General features: G+C 42.9%; 1 protein-coding gene across 1 annotated transcript; it reads left to right on the forward strand.

The window, feature by feature from the left end:
- The first annotated feature begins 4,540 nt into the window (after window positions 1-4,540).
- LOC117764028 (tetraspanin-2-like) lies at window positions 4,541-17,378 on the forward strand. Its single transcript, XM_034589438.1, has 8 exons — window positions 4,541-4,764; window positions 12,805-12,907; window positions 15,671-15,768; window positions 16,417-16,491; window positions 16,621-16,704; window positions 16,801-16,857; window positions 16,994-17,077; window positions 17,163-17,378. The coding sequence occupies exons 1-8, from the start codon at window positions 4,696-4,698 to the stop codon at window positions 17,226-17,228; spliced, it is 636 nt and encodes a 211-aa protein (XP_034445329.1). The 5' UTR covers window positions 4,541-4,695; the 3' UTR covers window positions 17,229-17,378.
- The last annotated feature ends 3,023 nt before the right edge of the window (window positions 17,379-20,401 follow it).

Genomic DNA, 20,401 nt, shown 5'->3' on the forward strand with positions numbered 1-20,401 from the left:
TCCCAGGGAATAATGCATTGATATTGATGAGAAAATTAACAGGTTTTAATGTGCTTTCCTAACGAGACTGTTGGGCCTTAACAGAGGTTTGCACTCTACTTGGTGACATTCTAGTTCCAGTACGGGACAACAGCCAATGGCCGAGCAGGGTTGACTTCAGAGGAACGCAGCAGAGACAGACTGAATATCCCTTTCATACTTGTATGTCCACAGTTGGTCGAGGCTCTGAAGGAATGTTGTTCACACTGACTCCAGCTCTGTGTTTTATACACACAGGGGAAGATGGATTGGCTGTGGAGTTAATAACAGTGCAGCAGAATTCCTCACACCTTGGAAAACAGCTGTGTGAACGGCCTGTGAGTCTGTGTGAGGAAATAATGTGCACATGCAGAATGTTAAAAAACGTTATCGGTGAGGTGTTGAACCACGACGAGCCACTGGAGCAGCTTCAGTGCTGCTTGCGATAAGTATCTTGAAACTTTCCTGAACACTATTCTTCAAAGTGATATTACTCCCTTATTTAGAGTGGGGTTGCTGGTGGTTGTCAAAGTCTCCCAGTGGTGTTCAGTTGGGCTGAGATGTGGTCACAGTGAAAGCCATAGTGACCTAAGTTTCCCCTGCATGGAAGCAAATGCATTTGTTATGTTTCTCAACTCAGTGATGCTGGTTACTGCTGAAGTAATCAAGCTGAACGGTCAAAGTAAGGGCAGCAAACGGTTCGTAATCACACTGTGAAGAGGACAGAGAAAATTATTTGTGGCTCTCCCTGATTCCTTTCTGTGATACTTTTGTCAAATACAAAAAAAGAATTTGGGATATGCACCTTAAATAGAATTACTGAATAACACACAGAAGTCCCTTAAATTCAACAAAGCGGCACCAAATCGGACAGACTATTAGATATACATTCCCTAAATGTACTTGATTGCTGGGAAATTGATAAACTATTCAAAAACACTCTATCTAAAAATATAGAAAGTGAAAAGAAATACCTGGGTTTGCCTCCCTGATTCGGATCCTGACGGAAATGTAATGGCTTCACCCCTGACCCATACCGAACCCCTCCACCAAGTTTTGTTGTAATCTGTCAGAGTTTTTGGTGTAATGATGCTAACTAACGGATAAACAAACGCAGAAGAAAACCAACATTACAAATATAAAGATAACGATTTTGGTACAGGCCTCTGGATGTCGACCTGTAGGCAGTACAGCACGGCTCCTATTATTTGAGTTGATGAAGTAAATTTGTCATATTTCAGCTTTACCAGTAAGAATCTCTCTTTGTGAGTATATGCTGCCCTCTTGTGGTCATGTGGAAAACTAAGGCCAGTAAAGAGGTATGTGTCAGCACAGACCCCATCCTCCTTTCTCACATCTCTGTCTTCTCACTGAAAGTTGAGTTCTGCACTTTTCCTCACCTTAATGAAGCCGCTGCCTCACAGATGCTTTTTCAGCTCTGGGTCCATGTGTTGCCAGGAAACATGATCACAGCTCGGCTGTCTGATCAAACCCACAGAGGGTGTGATGTGTTAACCATACCCCGTTTTCTCTCCGTTTTGCAGCAGTGGCTGTGAAGATGTACTTGGAGGAAACCTGCACATAGAGAGAGAAAGATGAAGGTGATTTCTGCAAATTCTGAACAGTCTTTTGACAAGAGACAAGGGATGAAATGTGCAAGATTTCCTCTCCTAATTTGTCTCATCACGCACGGTTTTCAGAATGAACTTTCAGATAAAATATAACATATAACAAAGCACTAACTTCTCTGTGGTCGCCCTGCATTTGTACTGTTCACATCCCAGTGCATGAACTATGTGAGAAATGGAAAATAAATGTCCACAAGGGCGATGTTTGCAGCTTGACCAGTAGATGGTGTTCTCCTGCCACAGATAGAAGTCACTGCTAAAGTCAGGCTCAGTTTATTGCTGCAATAATGAGTCAAAATGTTATGATCATATATAACTTAAAACTAAAATAACTTCATAATAATACTAAGTTTCACTTAACTTACTAAATAAGGCTGACCCTCACCGTGAGAAATAACAATTACACTGACTTTAATCAATATTGACCTCAGAGGCTCGAGGGGAAAAGGTCCAGGCACTGACCCAAATAGAAACAGCAGCTATGACTGACCCCACCCATTTAAGAGAGAAAAGGAAAATTCTTAACATCACGGTTGTTAGGTCAGCAATGACTTCGACACACTCTCTTTAAATACGGCTCCCACACACGATTAATGCATCTGTCAAAAAAGAAGAAGAATGGATCCATTAAATATCGTGTTGAGCTGTAAAGTGATGCTGCAACTTGTTGTTATCTATTTTCCTGGAGGTTATGACTGGCACACATTTTTCTTGTTCACATGTTTGGAGCCACATAGCAACTGAGCCAACAACAAGCAGTCAGCAGGGACTTGGCGGCCTCGTCCCAGTCTTATCAGCGTTTCCTCTTTTGGAATCGCTCTGGTTATCATCCAAACACAAACCTTCTCTGTTTTCTCTCCGCGCTCCACATTTCCCCTCTAATGAGTCTCACACAGCATCAACTCTGCTTTTGTTTGGGCTCAAAGAGAGAAAGGTGTGAATGGCTGAAAGCGGCTACATGTTAGTGAATCGAGGTTATTGGTTCAAGGCCCTTCTCTTCATCATTTCATTCCTGTCTGACTTCTCCTCCCTCTGTTGCTCAGCTTGCCAGACCACTCTGTTCCTCTATAAGGACAATTTCTAACCAGGGCTTTTTTTCCCAGTGATAAAATGAACTGCACGTTTGGATGTTCCAGCCGCTCTCCATGGTTGTGGGGGAAATATTTATGTTAAACACGGAGTCACTGCTGAGCGGCGTGCTCCCAGTCGCTGGTGACACTGAGGGAGGGAATCCAGCACAAGGGCTTACTCTTTCCATTTCATTAACAGTAGATTTAGTTTGTATCTGGTTTGAAGTAGCTGGTGCTTCGTTCAGGACTGGATTAAGTAACAAGAAGTCAGTTAATCACTGGGGTTCAAATTGATCCCATTTGTGTCAAAATGCAACCAATGCAACAAAGGTATGAAAATAGAGTTGCTGTCTCAATGTTGTGCGTCAACCCGTCAAGTTACAGGAAACATTGTCACAATCTCTTCTTCTGTTCCTGAGTAGTGGTGTGAATAATGGGCAGGAAATTGTTTTCACAGAATGGTATGATGTCACAGTGAGTTGACCTTTGACCATTGGATCTAAAGTCTAAACTCATAATTTTATCCTGTTACTGATTTGTGTTCAATAGATTTTTTTACTATTGCTTATGGCCAAAAACTTTTTTGTCACAGGTCATAACATCCAACATCAAGTGAATTTTTGTCCCAAACGTGAAGAAATGTCAGCTGGGATTGGCTCCAGGCACGTGACCCTTCAAAATAATAAGCAGTAGGCCTATTGATAATGGATGGATGGACGGATGGACGGATGGATGGATGGATGGATGGATGGATGGATCCCTCAAGTCTTTTTTGAAAATCATCTTAATGAGAGCTTGAAGGCTTTCACCAGCATGGAGGCATAAATAGATAATATCAACAACCCAGATTGGGTTAAAGTGATTTTTATTGTGTTTCGCTTTAAAAAAAAGTTCTCACAAGAAATAACAGTTTCTCTTATCAAAAAATCCAAAATCTTTCCATTGCACTGACATAAATCATACATTTGTGTGAAGCAGAGCTTTTTGACACTGTCAGGGAAGGTTTGTAAAAAGTTGTGATCGTGCAGTTATGAAATACTTTGGCATCTTGTCATCAAGTTTTTTCCGTGTAAAAGGAAATTGAGAAAATAACTGTTGTAATACAGCGATTACAAACAAAACAGGTGTTTCATCAGATCCAAAACATTAAATTTCTCCATTTCTCTGGTAGTCATGCCAAATATATGGTAATCTTATTGTTTTATATTGTATTAAAACTAGCTGATGCCATCTGTTCATAGGAATCATAACAGACAATCAATCTCTTCTTATTTATGAAGCTGTCACTGTATGTATGCATGTAATATATCTGGCTGTATCTGGTGATCCACTCACACTCTGTTTAAAACAATTTACATTTGTCTTTGTTATGTAGTGGTTGTGATATATGTTGGGACCCCCCTCGAAAACCCGATGGTACGTCCCAATTTTTTTTTTCCTAATAACTATATTTTGAAACAAATACAGGCCGTTGCACATTTTAAGAATACACTGTTAAAATGATATTACAGTGTATTAGTGTGTGTGACATGAGGTTACACATTTAGTTGTCTACTTCCCATCGTGTGGTCTCGCTCCCCCCTTCTGGCCCCCTCTGCATTATTGAATGGGGCGGTCTGGAAAGAGTCTAAGCGGATCCTGTGGTGTTTTGTGCGCGTGCACGAGCGCTCGCGTGCGTCTGTGTGTGTGTGAGAGAGAGAGAGAGAGAGAGAGAGAGAGAGAGAGAGAGAGAGAGAGAGAGAGAGAGAGAGAGAGAGAGAGAGAGAGAGAGAGAGAGAGAGAGAGAGAGAGAGAGAGAGAGAGAGAGAGAGAGAGAGAGAGAGAGAGAGAGAGAGAGAGAGAGAGAGAGAGAGAGCCTGTCGTGACACTGCTTCTTGATGCACCAGTGCTGTGACCGGGGTCCGTTATTGTCACGTCGTGTGGAGCCATTATTCAACATTCAGAGCCCTTCACGAGGATAAAGACAAATCTCTGCCGACATGGGGAAAGTGGAAGGAGGGATGAGATGTGTGAAATACCTTTTGTTCGTCTTCAACTTCATATTCTGGGTAAGTGCACGTTGGGTGAGTGGCTGTGATGAGATGCGAGTTGTGCGTAAATGGCGCACGGAGCAAGTGCAGCAGCGCAGACTTTTGTCGCTGCAGACTTTCACTCCCTTGTGTTATTTCAGTGACTATTTAATTCATCACAGTTTCCTCTCTCGCCCTCCTGTCTGGGTTTTGTGCGCGTTTATGTAGTCGTGTGGGTTTACTGCCCTGCTGTGGCGCTGAAAGGGTGAGTGCCGGAGAGGTTCGAGTTTTGGCTCACCGGGCTCAAATCAGATTTTCCACAGAGGAAAAACCCGCCCCTTTTTTCCCGGGGAAGCGTGTTTTTGAAAGGAAGACTGAATGAAAAGACAGAGAGAGGGAGAGAGAGAGAGAGAAAGACTGAGGGACAGCATGGAAAACAAACTCAGCACATTGGCTCATGTGCCACATCGATCCATTAATAAACAGCTCAGGGCTGATTGATGTGCAGAAGTTACAACCTCAGTGAAGCATCACATCCCCCAACGGCTCCCTCTTACTGAGCCTCAAGAGAGTCACTCAAGACAAACTGTCAGGTGCATGTGAAAGGTGTGTGTCTGTGTGTGTGTGTGTGTGTGTGTGTGCGTGTGTGTGTGTGTGTGTGTGTCCTGCACACATGCTTTGCACATGAACCCTACAATCCTTGTTAAAGTCCATTCATACTTCAAGCTATGAATGAACGCACATTATTTCCAAGTTGGCCTCCCCATGGATAACAGTTGTGTGTGTACATGTGCAAGCACGCACACATCTGCTACTGTTCACACTCTTTCCACATGAAGTGTGTGTGTGTGTGTGTGTGTGTGTGTGTGTGAGTGAGAGAGAGAGAGTGAGAGAGAGAGAGAGAGAGAGAGAGAGAGAGAGAGAGAGAGAGAGAGAGAGAGAGAGAGAGAACATTTTCCAACAAGCATCTGTGGAGTGGATCAGGCGCTGAGTGCATTGTGAATGGATCCATTGTGACCAAGGGACAATAGCATAACTTCAGTCTGCTGCCCTGGCTAAGCAGCAGAGACCCAAGTGGTCACCACTGAGTTGTCCACAGTGGCCCCTGCAACCAGGACGTCGCCCCAATCTCTCTTTTGATGCATCTGAGTGCAAACATGCAGACAGGACACAGAGGAAGATGAGGGAGATGAGTGGAGTGGAGAAGAGTTAATGCTTGGAGAGAAGAAAACAACAACTATGAAAGAAGAGGGTCATAGGGAGATTGAGAGGGATATTCATGTGCGTGCGCATTCACATGGCAAAAGAGGGACAGTTGGCATGAAGTTGACCCAGATAAAGATAGAAAATAGATCAGTGTGAGGATAGTGGGATATAGGGCTGTCTGTGTGTGTTTGTGTGTGTGTGTGTCTGTGTGTGTGTGTGTGTGTGTCACAATCACTGCATCACCATCCCCTGTGGGCTCCTGTGTTGATGGTGAGAGATGAGGAGCAGTTTGTGTGTGTGCATGTCTTTCTATAGTTATGAGGGCCAATGTTGGTTCAATACCATCATTGAGAGGACATTTTGACTGGTCCTCACAAGTTCAAAGAAATGTTTGAGGGTTAAGGTTATAATTTGGTTTAGGTTAGGGTAAGGAATAGGGCGAGGCATTTAGTTGTGATGGTTAAGGTTAGGGGAAGGGGCTGGGGAATGCATTATGTCAATCAGTGTCCTGTGTGTGTGTGTGTGTGTGTGTGTGTGTGTGTGTGTGTGTGTGTGTGTGTGTGTGTGTGTGTGTGTGTGTTCGGTGATGAAAGCGGGTGGAGGAGGGGCTGATATGTTTCCCTTCAAATCCCCTTAGTGGACAGTGGAGCGTAGACTGATGCTTCCTGTGGACGGGATGATGGGAGCTGTTACTGACACACAAACACTAGAATGAACTTGTTTTTAGTGATGCACATGAACACGGTTATCAATCAATACATGCAAAGTGACTCTTTGTTTAAAAACCTCTGACATCAGCGTGGCGATGCACTGACATTCCTGCAGGACTCCATTAACTCAACTGTCATTAATGTAACACAGGCCTCACTTTTGTATATATTACACTGATGGCTGCAAATACAACAGCTTTCGACAGAGCAGCAGTACCTCTCTGACCTGCCCTGGCATCTGGTTGTGAGAGATTTAGTTCACTAACTGCCCTATTTGGTCAAAAATTGAATCTGAAGGGTAAACAGTGAAGGGCAAACAGCACTTAAATAGCAGCGTGTGTGTGAAAGGTGCAGTGAGAAGTGTCTTTCCCACACATTTTCCCCACACTCTTCTTCCTCCTGATGAAAAACCACTGATAGGACACGGTTTGGGAGAGTTATGGATCCTGTTGGATTAATGATTAATTTGGTTAGTTAATTTATTTGATATTTGCCTGCCAACAAAAAACAATGTTGTCGCCTACCTGTAAAAACCTTGATTTTGAAAAGGCCACATAACTGTTAATGATTGTTTTCTGCACAGGAGCAAAAGTTTTAGTCAACAACCAAACGAGAAAGCGGTTGATGTGTGGCACTGGACATGGGAGGCTGGTCTCAGGGGAACCTGCACTATGTTTCATTTCAAATGTTTTTTTAATCCTAATTTGTATTGTGTATGGGATCTGCACCAAATTGTACAAACCCATAAATATCAGTCCCCTAAACAGGCCAGGTTTCTTTCAGCAAGATCCGCGAATTGTTCTTGGAGAAATGAATGAAATGTTGTAAAACGTCTGATATTGCAAAAGTGAAAAAACAGTATCCCTGGATTCCTTGGCCCATACTGCATCTTTCCACCAAGTTCCATGGAAATTCATTCAGTAGTTTTTGCATGATCCTACTAACTCAGAAAAACACACAAATGCAGAAGGAAACATAACCTCATTGGCTGATGCAAACAGCTATTTAACATATCAAATGTTCCTTTTATCTTAATATGCCCCGTTTAAAAGGTACTTCATAAATATGATACGGTATCTTTGAAATTTAAAGTTAATTATTACATGTTTTATAGCTCTAAATGAACTGTAATATCATTCAAAACGATAAGATAAGATAAGATAACATAATACTTTATTGATCCCAACACGGGAAATTCTACAGCAGCAGTCAAGTCAGAATGAAGATGAAGTCAAAAGAATAAAAAATGCAGAATATGTACATATACACCTTTTAACTACACAAAAATATTTGTATATATTGTTTGTCTAGAAAAGGTATTTCAGTAAAGTGCAGTGGTTCAGGATGATTACACAAGAATGTAAAACTGTATTTGTGCATTAGCATAAGATAATTTATATGAATTATTATAACAAAACAAAGGCCATCAAAACGTGCACCAACCTAAGACATTTAACTGGGATTTGAAAAAATAAGCTTGTGTTTTCTATTTCACATAACAACATGTATTGTGTATTATTTATATTGAATATATATTGTGACGTAGGGTCTGGTGCAGGGCCAATCGGATTGATGACAGATCCAACGATACTGATTATACATTAATACATGCAAATGATATGCAGTACAGTAGAGGGTCTAGTGTCACTGATCTCACAGAGTTAGATTGTAACAGGCAGGAGTTCACTTGCTTTGTTGATGTCATGTTTTATTGATGCAATTGCTTGTTTATATTGGTGCTACAATGTGTTACAGTTGAAATTAATATTTAAAGACCATAACAGATGCGACTGTCTGTACTGTCTGCAGCAAACCGCTGAAATAAAAACATTAATTGTTATAAAAGCAAGAAATGAACTTAAAAACTGACACACTTTTTAACTCTGCTTTTTCAATCGTTGAAATTAAAAGAACATTTTGAGGGTTTCTGGTGCTGACGTTAAAATCGGCATTGACGCAGAAACTAAATATTGTTCATCCCTAGAGGCACGTGTGTACTGTATGTGTGTGTGTGTGTTGTGGAGGATGATGTGTGCCACTGCGCTCCCCCACCCTTGCCCTGTGGAGGAGTACAATGGGATTCACTCCACCCATAATTATCTTCTTCTATCGTATTTGCACTTTCCCTCTGCCCATAATTTTTTTAATGTGCGCTTACATCTGTTTTCACAAAGACAGGCCAGACAGAGAACTATTTTGGTCTGACTCGAACCACTCAGCAATTAGTGCCGGGTTTAAAGATGTTGTTTACAACTGTTTTGGTTTCATACACTGCCTTTGCTTTAATTCACACTTAGACTCCATTTTCCTTTCCTGAAAATAAGCTCTAACCTAGAAAGTGGATATTATGCCACAGACTGTCTCTGAGCACTCTGTGTCAACTCAGCCCCTGTTCTCATGGAAATTCCCCTCACAAAAAGACTATTTAACTGCTCTGTTAAAAGAAAGTAGGCCCAACACCATAAAAGAACCTCAAATAAAGCTGAGGCACATACGTACATATACAGGACGTACGAACACAGGTTAGAGTTTTATCTTTGTCTCTCAACAAACTCCTGTGGTCTGTTTCTACTGGCAAAGAAAAAAAAAGATGATGGCTCCTCTAACAACTTATTCCTCTCTCCCTTCCCTCCATTCATTCTCTTTTTCATTGTGTCTATCTTTTTACCCCCCTATTGTGAGCCAAAGCACACAGTCACAGGGAGACAGTGGGTCTTTGTCCTTTGGGTGAGGTTGGGAGGGAGGGAGGGGGGGATTGAGGAGGGAGGGGGGAGTACCCAGAGATAAATAAGGGGTGAGGTGGGGGGTTGTAGATTTGGGAGGTAGAGAGGCAAGCAGGGAGGAGGGAGGGAGGGGTGTGTCTGGTGTCAGCCTGGGTAATGATGGCAGACAACTGTTGGGGGGGGTTAAGCAGGGGGGGTATGCAAGCAGTGATGGGGTTAATGGGACCTCTGGGAGAGGCTCGGGAGTGCCTTGAATCCATTTAGTGTGTCGGCCACGGATGCAGCGAAGGATGTAGCCCCCCACCGCCCCCGGTCTAAAGTGAGATCCATCTATGCATCTGGTTTTGAAAAGGCTTTTAAATTTAGCCATAACAGTAATGAGGTTTGGCGGAGCTCTAAGCTCTATTCAACTGCGAAACCACCACCTGCTCCTCCATGCAGCACCAACACCATCTACAGTGTAGCTCGGCGTGAGCCGGCTCTTCTCCAACTGTCGACTCAGCTGGTAGGGCAGCCCTCAGCTCACACCTCTGCCAATGCCATCTCACCATCAAGTGTCCTGGCAAATACCAGTGTTAAGTAGATCCAGTCAGACCCCCTAGCTGGACTAATCCGGCACGGTTCAGTAAGTCTACAGATCCGTAGCCTTCGCTTCTCTGTACTTGATCATTTTGTACCTGCTAATCCTGAAAAGAGCTCGGCTGTCACATACATCACACATCACATTAAATCCTCAGTCTGGGTGGAAGCCAGTGTCCCAACACCTGTCCCACCCCAATGTTTTATAACTGAGCTACTGGTTTTACTCAGAGACTGTATAGATGGACGACTTGACGCCTCCTCAAAAGCGAAGCCAAAGCGTCTCAATCGCCACCTGGTGGCTGTTCGCAGTACAGGTCAATAATCCAGACTCCTCCATGTTAGTGAATGGGACATGGACCAAGCTGAAAAGTCAAAATACACAGGAAATCCTTTTTCTCTAAGACGGTTTCTGTCATTTTAGGGTTGGTTCGTATCGCACTGATGTATGTTTAAGTGTCCATGATTCTGATAAGGTTTTAATTAGTTATTAGATGCTATAAAAATGGGGTGAATCAGCTGAGACTGACTCACGTCTGGTCGAGAGCTTGTATCGATGGGACCGCGGCTCCATTCCTCGATCGCTTCTGTGCAGACTGTGGTTCTAAATGCTCAAGATGGCACTTCATTTCTGGACAGTGGGAGGAAGTGGAGACGCCTCATGCATCTTTATTCACAGTCTATTGTTTTACTTCAGACCAAAACCATTAAATACTGTAGTCTGTGGAGCTGGAGTTGAGGAGGAGAGGAATGTAAACAGTGAGGCTGAGATACAGAAGATAAATAAAAAGAGGCAGAAGCAGGAAAGGGCAGAGGGGATTTGATGAACAACAGGTCACACGGTAAAATTCAGACACAGACATAGAACCGTTTGTCTTTGCCTGAACTTGGCAGCAGGGTTTGGAGTTTTTTTTCAGCGACATCAATTCACTCAAGGACGCAAATAGTCAAACACAGAGGTCTGTCTAAACTCAGAGATCTAGGACACAGGGAGCCCATGTGACGAGCGCTGCTAAATACTCTCCATTTAGACAAATCATTTTATTTCTCACACGCACCAATACACACACTATCTGTTGTGACGCTCCGCTCTAAGAGGTTTTCAGACTGGATTATCCTCAGGGGGGGCACGGGCTGAGTGATCATTAAACCCTCTCATTATTGATCCGTTGCTGGAGCGCCCACCACAGTCTCTGCCCCCGAGAGCGTCTCAGATCTCTGAAAGAAGAAGTGTTTACTTCAAGGTTGTCTGATCACTGGAGAGACGAATAAGTTTCTTTTGCTTGAGTCATGCAGCCTTAGAAAGCAGCAGCACTGCAGGGAGTAGGATTTTGCTCGACGTACGGCGATGGTGGTTTAGATGAAGGAAAATATGAGCAGCATAAACCACATTTCCAAACAAACAGGAGAGGCTGTTAAAACTCAAGGTGCCACACTGCTGCCCACGGCCAAGCGGGTCATTTTCTCCCTCCTGAGGAGCCGGAGCCAACTAAACAGGGTTTCACAGTTACATAAGTTGTGTTTCACTGGGGACTGTTGCTCCAGGAGACTTTAATTATCCACCCACGCGGTCCACCTATTGTGTTAAAGCAAATATGACGTTTTTCAACTGAACTGTCTCTTAATGAAATTATACATCTCTCATCTGGCCTGAGGTTGAAGGGCTGGAGTGGAAAAGCCACAGAGCATTTGCTGTAGTTTTGTGGAAACATCACGTTTAGGAAGAGCTGAAGTAAAAGCTCTCTGACGCGCTGAAAAACATGCACTTACACTGTTGCGCCTTTTTAGATGAAAACAGTTGTGATGGATGCTGAAACCAATTAACAGCAATGATGTCACATCTTAGGTCAAGGAAATAAATGATATGAGAAACATGTTTCATTGTTACATAACAGAAAACTGTTTTTTCTACTTGTTAGCCAATGTATTTCTGCACCACGTGCCAATGTTATAGTTAGCTTACATTAATCAGAATGGGAAGAAAGGACGAGGAGCTTGTTTCAATTAAAAACTCAACTGTGAGTGACTTCATACAAACTGTTATTTGTTTCAACTCCCATTGGATATGTTTATTGCAGTGGAACATTCTTAGTGTTTGGCGTCTATAGGCTCTGACTTCATCACTCCCCCAGATGTGACTACATCGATATAATGGGAGTGATGAGCAGATATTTTTTACCCCCCTGTCGGAGCCCACAGGTGGATGCTTGGGTGGTGGGGGGGCTGAATCAACCGGCAGTACTGACACAAATAGCGGGGGGGGGCAAGCAAAGGGAGTGATGGGAACATTTCTGCAACTTGAATACACCGCCAAATTGGGAGGGTGTGTATTATGGAGGATTGGGGAGAATGACACATATCACACGATTGGAGCAGTGCAGCTCGAGTTGGCTGCCTGGACTGTCTCCCAAAGTTCGCTCTATTTATTTCAATCAGGAGAGACCTATAGAGAAACTAATGAGAAAGGGGAAATTAGAACAACGCACTGAAAACTGAGGCCCTCTCACTGTCTTGCAAATTAGCCCGTTCACCTGGGTGTCACATTTCCATCACTGCTGATCAGAGCTGGAGCCGATGAAAACCCTGATCTGTCTATTGTGGTGCAGGCGTGGAGGTGGTTCAGCTGAATAACAGAGACAAAACATTTTAAACTATTGACAGATTACTTCAAGGCGAGGTTGATTGGACGGAAAGAGAATGAGCTGGTGAAGCCTTGCGATAGTGGGAATTGTGTACATGCAGGAAGACAGTGTCCCTGACTGAACCTTCGCTTTGCTTCATTTGTCCTGTTGTTTTTTTTCCTGTATTACACAAGCAGTACATCTCATTGTCTCATGTCTTTCTGTCTTATGTCCCTTCAGTTGATGGGATCATTTGTCCTGGCAGTGGGACTGTGGCTGCGTTTTGACCCAGAAACTGTGTCTCTGCTCAACGGGGATAAAGCTCCAGACACCTTCTTCATTGGTGAGTACCGTAACAGTTCACAGTGTGGGTGTGTTCCAACAGTATTCAACGCTAAAGCCCTCGATTCAATACAATTCCTCCAAGGTTCTGTTGAAATCGAAGTGCTTTTTGTCGTCAATTTGTCACCACATTGGTTTGTTTTTCTTGTGGAGCACTGCTCGGGTTTGTTTTAAGGGTTTGCTGCTAGGAAACCACTCTAAAGAGGCCAAGGAAAGTTCAGTTTCCCTATGAAGAATCAGCGATTCGATTTTTATGTTGACATAAAAGACTGGAAATCGCAAAATGGAAATTTAAGGCCCCTACTCCTTATTTATGCTGGATTGAAGATAATGTGTCAGTTGCAGACATATAACAAGCCAGTTAATGTCACGTTGCTCTCCGCTCTGTCATCCTCAGACCGGGGGTAGAGCTTTCCAGTCTTTAATTGCCATGTTTTCATGCAACTCCATTTGCCTGAGAATAAATATTCGTCTGTGTCAGAGGGAATATTCCTACCACAGACGTTCCTTCACGCACATACACGCAAATCCACACTCCTCATATTAAAGCCCACACACAGAAAGTGGGTGTAAAAAGTTCGCCGATCCACTGCTTCTATAAATGTGTGGATGTGAATTTTTGTGTATCTTAGTTTACACAAATACATACATGTTGTCACAAATTCCACCTGCGGTCACACTTCTTCTATTATAAGAAATGATGCCGAAGATGAGTGTGAATAACAGGAAATGACTGCTTTACATGGAGCATAAACACACAAGGGAAACCACACGGCGTCTAACCACCTTTCTATCAGTCACCCTGCCCACATGGAAACAGAGGGACGGTTAAAGAGGCGTATGGAAGAGGACGATCATAGAAACAGATGCACGGCTAAGTTTTGAATTGAAAACAAGATGGGACGTGAAATGAGATGACAGTGCAGGCAGGGAGAGGAGAGGAGAGATAAGTTCAGCTGCCCAATGTGGATGGATGGATTACTCTTGTGTGTGTGTGTGTGTGTGTGTGTGTGGTCCAGGTATTACTCATGTTGAGGGGACCTAAAAATTCAAAGTATGGGGACTTGTCTTCCTAATGGGAACAAAAAGCATGTCCCTATAATGTAGATCATAACATTTTAAAGTGAAGACATGGTTTAAGGTTGCGTTAAGGTTAAGGTTTAAGTTTTAGGAGGAAAGTCTCTAGGAAATCAATAGTCTGAAGTCATGGAAACGTGACTGTGTGTGTGTGTGTGTGTGTGTGTGTGTGTGTGTGTGTGTGTGTGTGTGTGTGTGTGTGTGTGTGTGTGTGTGTGTGTGTACTCATTTTTATTGCCTCATTAGGGAGCTTTTTCCAGTATAAACATTGACCTTGTCAGGACCAGTAACCATCATGGGGACCAAAGCACAGCTCTAATGAGGCAAAACTTCATCTCTGAGGTCCTGGTTAAGGTTGGTGGTAAGATGATGGATTGTGGTTCAGTTAAGATTAGGGTTAGGACATGAATTAGTCATGGTTAAGGTTAGGGATAAGGTTTTGCTTAGGCTGTCAACAATAAATAGAAGTCAGTGGAAAGTCCTAATAAGGATAGCTGTACAAACCCAAGTGTGTATGTGTGTCTGAGTCTCAGAGGTCCATGTGGTATGACTGAGGATGAGGATGAGGATGAGGATGAGGATGAGGATGAGGATGAGGATGAGGATGAGGATGAGGATGAGGATGAGGATTAGGATGAGGATGAGGATTAGGATGAGGATGAGTGGCTTCAGTCAGGTCCTCAGAGAGTATAGTGCTCCACATGGCTTTGACAGCTGAGAGCGCACTCAACAAGTTGCCATGCCTCATTCCCATGGCGTCCAGCCCAGACCTAACTTCACTTGAATTGATGTATTATTAGAAAATGAGAACAACTTCAGATTGGGAGCCAACTAAAGAAACAAGCGGGGGGGGGGGGGTCTTCTTTGGAAGTAGAAACAGAATCTGATCATTTGTTTGTGAGGCAGCGTCACCTATAACTGACAAAGTCTTTAAACCTCTCTCTTTCCTAACAAACAAAAGAAAATGACTCAATTATTGTATCACATCAAGTCTTTTAGTTGACGCCTTGGGATCGGAGGAACCATCTTTCTTGCTCATTCCCACCTGAGCCCACGTTGCCTGGGGGGCTGACACGACCTGTCGCACCCTGTCATCTGCGGAGCCGTCGCCTAGCAGCAGACCCCACCTGTACGAGAGCGCACTTGTGGAACCAATCTGTTGTCGAGTTCCTCCCTGTGAACCTTCCCCCGAGAGGGTTCACTGGAGATAAGGGCATCTATGGGACACTATCCCTCGTAGAGCTCCTCATCCAGCAGGCTCATGTTAACGAAGCTTTTTTTTTAGAGGCATCTTTTTACGAGGAGGACAGGCAGCACAGAAAAGGGATACGGCCGAGCACCAATCACTTTGCTCCCATTTGTGAAATAGTACAGTCTGGAATGTTTATGCCAGTGTTTGAGCTCTTCCTGGAAACCCACTGTAGATAGTGACCGTTTCGATTTACATTACTGGCTCTGTGCTGCCTCCTGCTGGAGACTTAGTCAATTCAAATTACTCTACGTACTAGAGGAGAGAAGCTTGTTTGATCAGCCTCCAAAAACTTCAATATCTTTATTATGTTTTAATAGAACCTATGAAAATAGGTTACAATATGATGCTTTTTGTTTGGTCCTATTTACTTGCTTTTTTCTTTAAAGTCACCATTACTGCATTTAAATAAATACGTTATTTTCCCTGTTCCTGCAGGTGTCTATATACTGATTGGTGCCGGCAGCCTGGTGATGTTGGTGGGTTTCTTCGGCTGCTGTGGAGCTGTGCGGGAATCTCAGTGCCTGCTGGGTTCAGTAAGTATATATGCACACAAAATCCTGGGTCCTATTTGCAAGTACAAAATACTACGAGGCAGTATTAGGGCCATATTGACAGGAAAAAAATCTGACACTTCAAGTGTATAATCGGAATATTACAAGAATTAAGTTGTTGAGGAGGCAGTCATAATATTAGAAGAATAAAGTCGTACTTTTATGAGAAAAATAAATCATATTATTTAAAAGCAACAAGGAGAACCTATGCTCGCCAGAGATTAACTTCTGGATCAGAGAAACTACAGATCCTCTTTAAATAACACACATGTAAACAACGACAGCCTTACAGTCGACAACTATATCAAACATTTCCTCTTCCTCAAAAAAGTGCAATTTCTTCAGAATAGACACAGATTCTTGCTCAATCTTTTCAAAGTCCCGATACTTAATGTGGTGCTGATGAGCCAAAAGATTAAGCATTTCGTTATTTTAGAATCCTGCACTAAAGTATAACTTAACAAGAGGCTGCACTTTCCTCATTTGAACTCAGATGACAGGCTGATCTTCTTATATTTCCCCTCTAACATGACATTTAGCCAAGAATTATGACTTTATTCTCATAATCTCTGATTCTGTGAGCCTATATACTTTGTCGTAGTAAACTTACAGTGTTTATTTCTTTTTCAGTTCTTTGCCTGCTTGTTGATCATCTTCGGAGCTGAGGTGGCAGCAGGAGTGTTTGGATTCTTAAACAAAGACAAGGTACATTTATTATTATTTAGCATGAAAAACCCACTGCTTTAATACGTTTTAAAGCAGTAAGTGCAATAAACCCTAAGTACAGTAAGTGCAATAAACCCTGATCGCACCTCATGTTTCCTCTCTGCACAGATAATCGAAGACGTTCAGACCTTCTACTCAACAACGTACAACGAGAACAATAACAGCACTTTGATCGTCTCATACCAGAAAATAGTGAGTAAAAAAACATTAGATCAAGGGTAAACTTTGGCAGGAAAATTACATTATAATGTTTTTAACCTTCCTATGTTTTTTTTCCTCCACTTTCAGCTGAACTGTTGTGGAACCTCTGCCAACCCCTGCCCTGATCCCCGACCAGATACCAAGGTAAGATCTGTCACCAGCTCCAGACTCAGGATGGAAATCAATTCCTTTGTTGCTGAAATGAATGCGTAATGTTGGCGTGCAAAAACATCCTGGTTCACTTGAAGTTAACACTACTCCTCTTATCTTGGCTCTGCAGGACTGTGAGACGGGCATCAAGGACTTCTTCAACAGTAAACTCTACATCATCGGGTACGTGGGCATCGGCATCGCTGGAGTCATGGTGAGTCGAGTTGAAAACACACACTCACACCCAGATTGTGGTTGAGGAGGATTTTTCTAAAACAAATGTTTTTCCCTCTCATCAGATCATTGGGATGATCTTCAGTATGGTTCTCTGTTGTGCCATACGCAACACCAGGGAGGTCATATAAGCTGGATCCTCGACTTCTACCCCCTCACCCTTACTTTGCCGACCCCCGAGAGACTGTATAGCCTTCAGATCAAATGTCATTCCCTGTCCATCACGTGCGGGGACCCAGGAAATTGATCATGTTCTGAAAATTCCATTCCACTACGGTGGCCTGATCTCTATTCTCTCTTTATTTATTTGCCGTCACAAGCCAAGTAGCTGAGTCTACCTTCCATAACACTCTGATAACACTTAGACCTTTGACACATCCTGTGGGAACTGCATATTTTCTGATGCTGCCCTGACAACCTGTCCGATTGTTTTTCCTGAGGCCATTTGGCCGCCAGTACAAATTTTAACCCACATACTGTCGCCAAAGTGTCAATGCTTTTTCACACAGCCTTGCCACTGACCCCGTGGCTGTGGGAAACTTAAACCAGGGAGAGCAATCTGAGGTGAAAGCAGCTGAGTTTGCGTATCTGTGCGCACACAAATCAAGACACAGACGCACACACACACACACACACACATACGTAAACACGGCAATGTTGTGCTACGCGAGACCACAGCCTTAAAAAAGGTTTGGCACGTAGGGTCCTGATTGGTGGAATCAGAGTGGAGTGTCAGGAGGGGGAATGGCCAGCGAATGTTTTGAGAATGCATCGTAGCCCCAGTGATCATACACATACACACACACACACACGCGCACACACACACACACACCAAGGAAAATCCACAGTTATCTTAAAGGAAAATTTTACTATTTTGGGGGATACTCTTGTGCACTTTCTGGCTCAGAAGATGAGAGATTAGAAGATCGATAGCACCTTCATGTCTATATCATAAATATGAAGCTACAGTCTGGTGAGCTTGGCAAAGCACAGAGACTGGAGACAGTGGTCTGTTTCTGTTTAGTTTTTTTCCTTTGGACGAATCCAACGTAGCTGTTCCCCCTGTGTCCGCTTTTCACTCAAAGCTCACCAGCTGACGGCTGTTGCCTTATATCCAGCATCCAGCTATCAATCTCTTCTTCTGACTCTTGGCGGGAAAGCACAGGCTATTTCCCAAGAAGTCCAATCATTTCTTTAAATGACTATACCCCTGGGTTTTGCCTGTTTGAGCCCATTCTCTACAAATCATGCACAGTTCACATTTTAAGATGAAAACAATATTTTTATGAGATTTTCACGATTACGCAACTCAAGTATGTTTTAGTGGAAAAAGCTGCATCCGAAACGTGACGTATTCCTGATTTTAATGTAAGGAGCTAAAACTTGCAGACACAAAAAACCAAATTCTTTCTTCATCCCAAAGGAGAACCTCTTGACGGCGATACCCCTTTCTAGCTCCAACCCCTTATGCACTATAACATAGGAGAGCCTCTGTTGACTATACAGTATGTCAAGAGGACCCAGATCATGTTTTCATGCTAAACGACTAATAGCCAGTCAACGGAGAATTATCCAGGCCTTCCGATCGCTTCCCTGCCACCATCATGTCCCCACCCCCCTGTCCTGTGTGCCTTACAAGTACACCACCCACAACAGAAACCCAGGAAACCACCCCTGTGTTCGTCTCACCTGAATAACCTCAGCAGATATCAGGGTTGGATAGAGATACCCTTAAATCCAGGGTAAATCAGGCCACCGTTTGAATTTGATCAGTTTATTCCAAGTGTCAGGACTCTGGTTTGTAAATATGTTTCAGTTTCATATTTTGTAGATGTACATTGTTTGTGGCTGATGTAACTGTTACTATTTAACATGCTGTGTGTGTAGACAGAGGCTTGCAGTAGATGTACAGTGTTGTAGTAAAGACAGTGTAGTCCAAACAGACCCACGCAGCCAACACCTGTTTCTTAACGTGCCTTTCTTTGATACCAAGCTATTTTTTTTTTTAACAACAGGCTGTCGGAACCTAGCAGAAGTGTATATATGTTTGTAGAGTCGGACTGCAATTAAATCGTCGAGTATCGCATATGGCTCGACTTTCCTCTTTTGATGCGTCACACTCGACTGTTTCTTCTTGAGAACAGTTTCTCTTCCAGCTATTTCAAAAGCCTCTTGGTGCTGATAAAAATCTATTCTGGGCCCTCACAACAAAGCTGAGTCCAGATGATGAAACCATATGGGACACAAGCACTCGAGAATAATACTTACACTTTTTTTTTGTACGTTTCCGTGTGATGTTACACACATGGAGAGACAACGAAGGCCTCTTTACCACTTCAAGCTGTTGGCAATATTTACTCTGGGGACTGAGATGACACAACAGCCACTAAACAAAACAGGATAAACGAGGAAAAGTTACTCGATCCTCATTGGTGTTGCTGTGTCCCTCATATTAAAGCAAATCTGGAGATGTAATGTAGGTGCATCGCAAAGACAAGAAAAACTGTGTACACAGTCAAGCCTTTCATAGTTGGTTGTGTGTTAATTTATTTTAATACCATTCCAGGCTTCTCAGGAAGATAGGTGATTGAAGTTTAATAAATTGTTTAAAGTTTTACAGAGTTTCCTGTGTCAACGTTTCCTTCATGTTATGACATTTATAGTTATTTATACAAGAAGAACAGACCGGTCCTTTACTGAGATGAAGGGACAGTGTTTCAAGTGTCTTCTTCCAGAGGCCTGTGCCAGGCAGCAGGTTTATAGACTTGTTATCCAAAGCTGTCATAGTAACCCAGTAAATCTGCTTCTTGGAAAAGGTTCAAAGATGCAATCGGCTTTGAATTTGTATTTTCACTTAAAAAAAATTATTCTGGTTAGTAGTTTAGGGTAATTCTACATCTAATAACTCCTCTTAGAGTCACAGACATATTTTGATCATGATATCAGGCAGCGTCAGAGTCCACCATTGCACACGCAGCCTCAGTCACACACGCAGCCTGCTGCATAGTTTCAGGCCTTGAGAATATTCCAGTGAGTCCACTTCCTGAAATTCAACCTCCACACCAAGCTACATGTAATCTAACACGGACTAATACTGTCAGGTCATCATCAGTGAAAATCGTGAGTAATCACAGAATGTGTAGGGTCAACATTAGAAAAGGTAGGTTTTTAATTTGTTGGAAAAAAATACATAGATGTGGATTAGATTTCTATTTTTAGAATTACTGTATGCTAGGTATAAATATAGGAGTCAGGGAATCCTAATCTTACAGTATGGTGACTCTGGATCTTGAGTGCTGGGAAT

Source organism: Hippoglossus hippoglossus, chromosome 7 (genome assembly GCF_009819705.1).
Source record: "Hippoglossus hippoglossus isolate fHipHip1 chromosome 7, fHipHip1.pri, whole genome shotgun sequence".
Classification (NCBI taxonomy): Eukaryota; Metazoa; Chordata; class Actinopteri; order Pleuronectiformes; family Pleuronectidae; genus Hippoglossus; species Hippoglossus hippoglossus.

What these genes read in the sequence shown, in the direction of transcription:
- LOC117764028 (XM_034589438.1), top strand. Translation starts at nt 4,696, where the DNA reads ATGGGGAAAGTGGAAGGAGGGATGAGATGTGTGAAATACCTTTTGTTC. An exon ending in CTCAGTGCCTGCTGGGTTCA is followed by an intron (nt 15,769 to 16,416) that starts GTAAGTATATAT and finishes TTTCTTTTTCAG; the next exon opens with TTCTTTGCCTGCTTGTTGAT. An exon ending in GATTCTTAAACAAAGACAAG is followed by an intron (nt 16,492 to 16,620) that starts GTACATTTATTA and finishes CTCTCTGCACAG; the next exon opens with ATAATCGAAGACGTTCAGAC.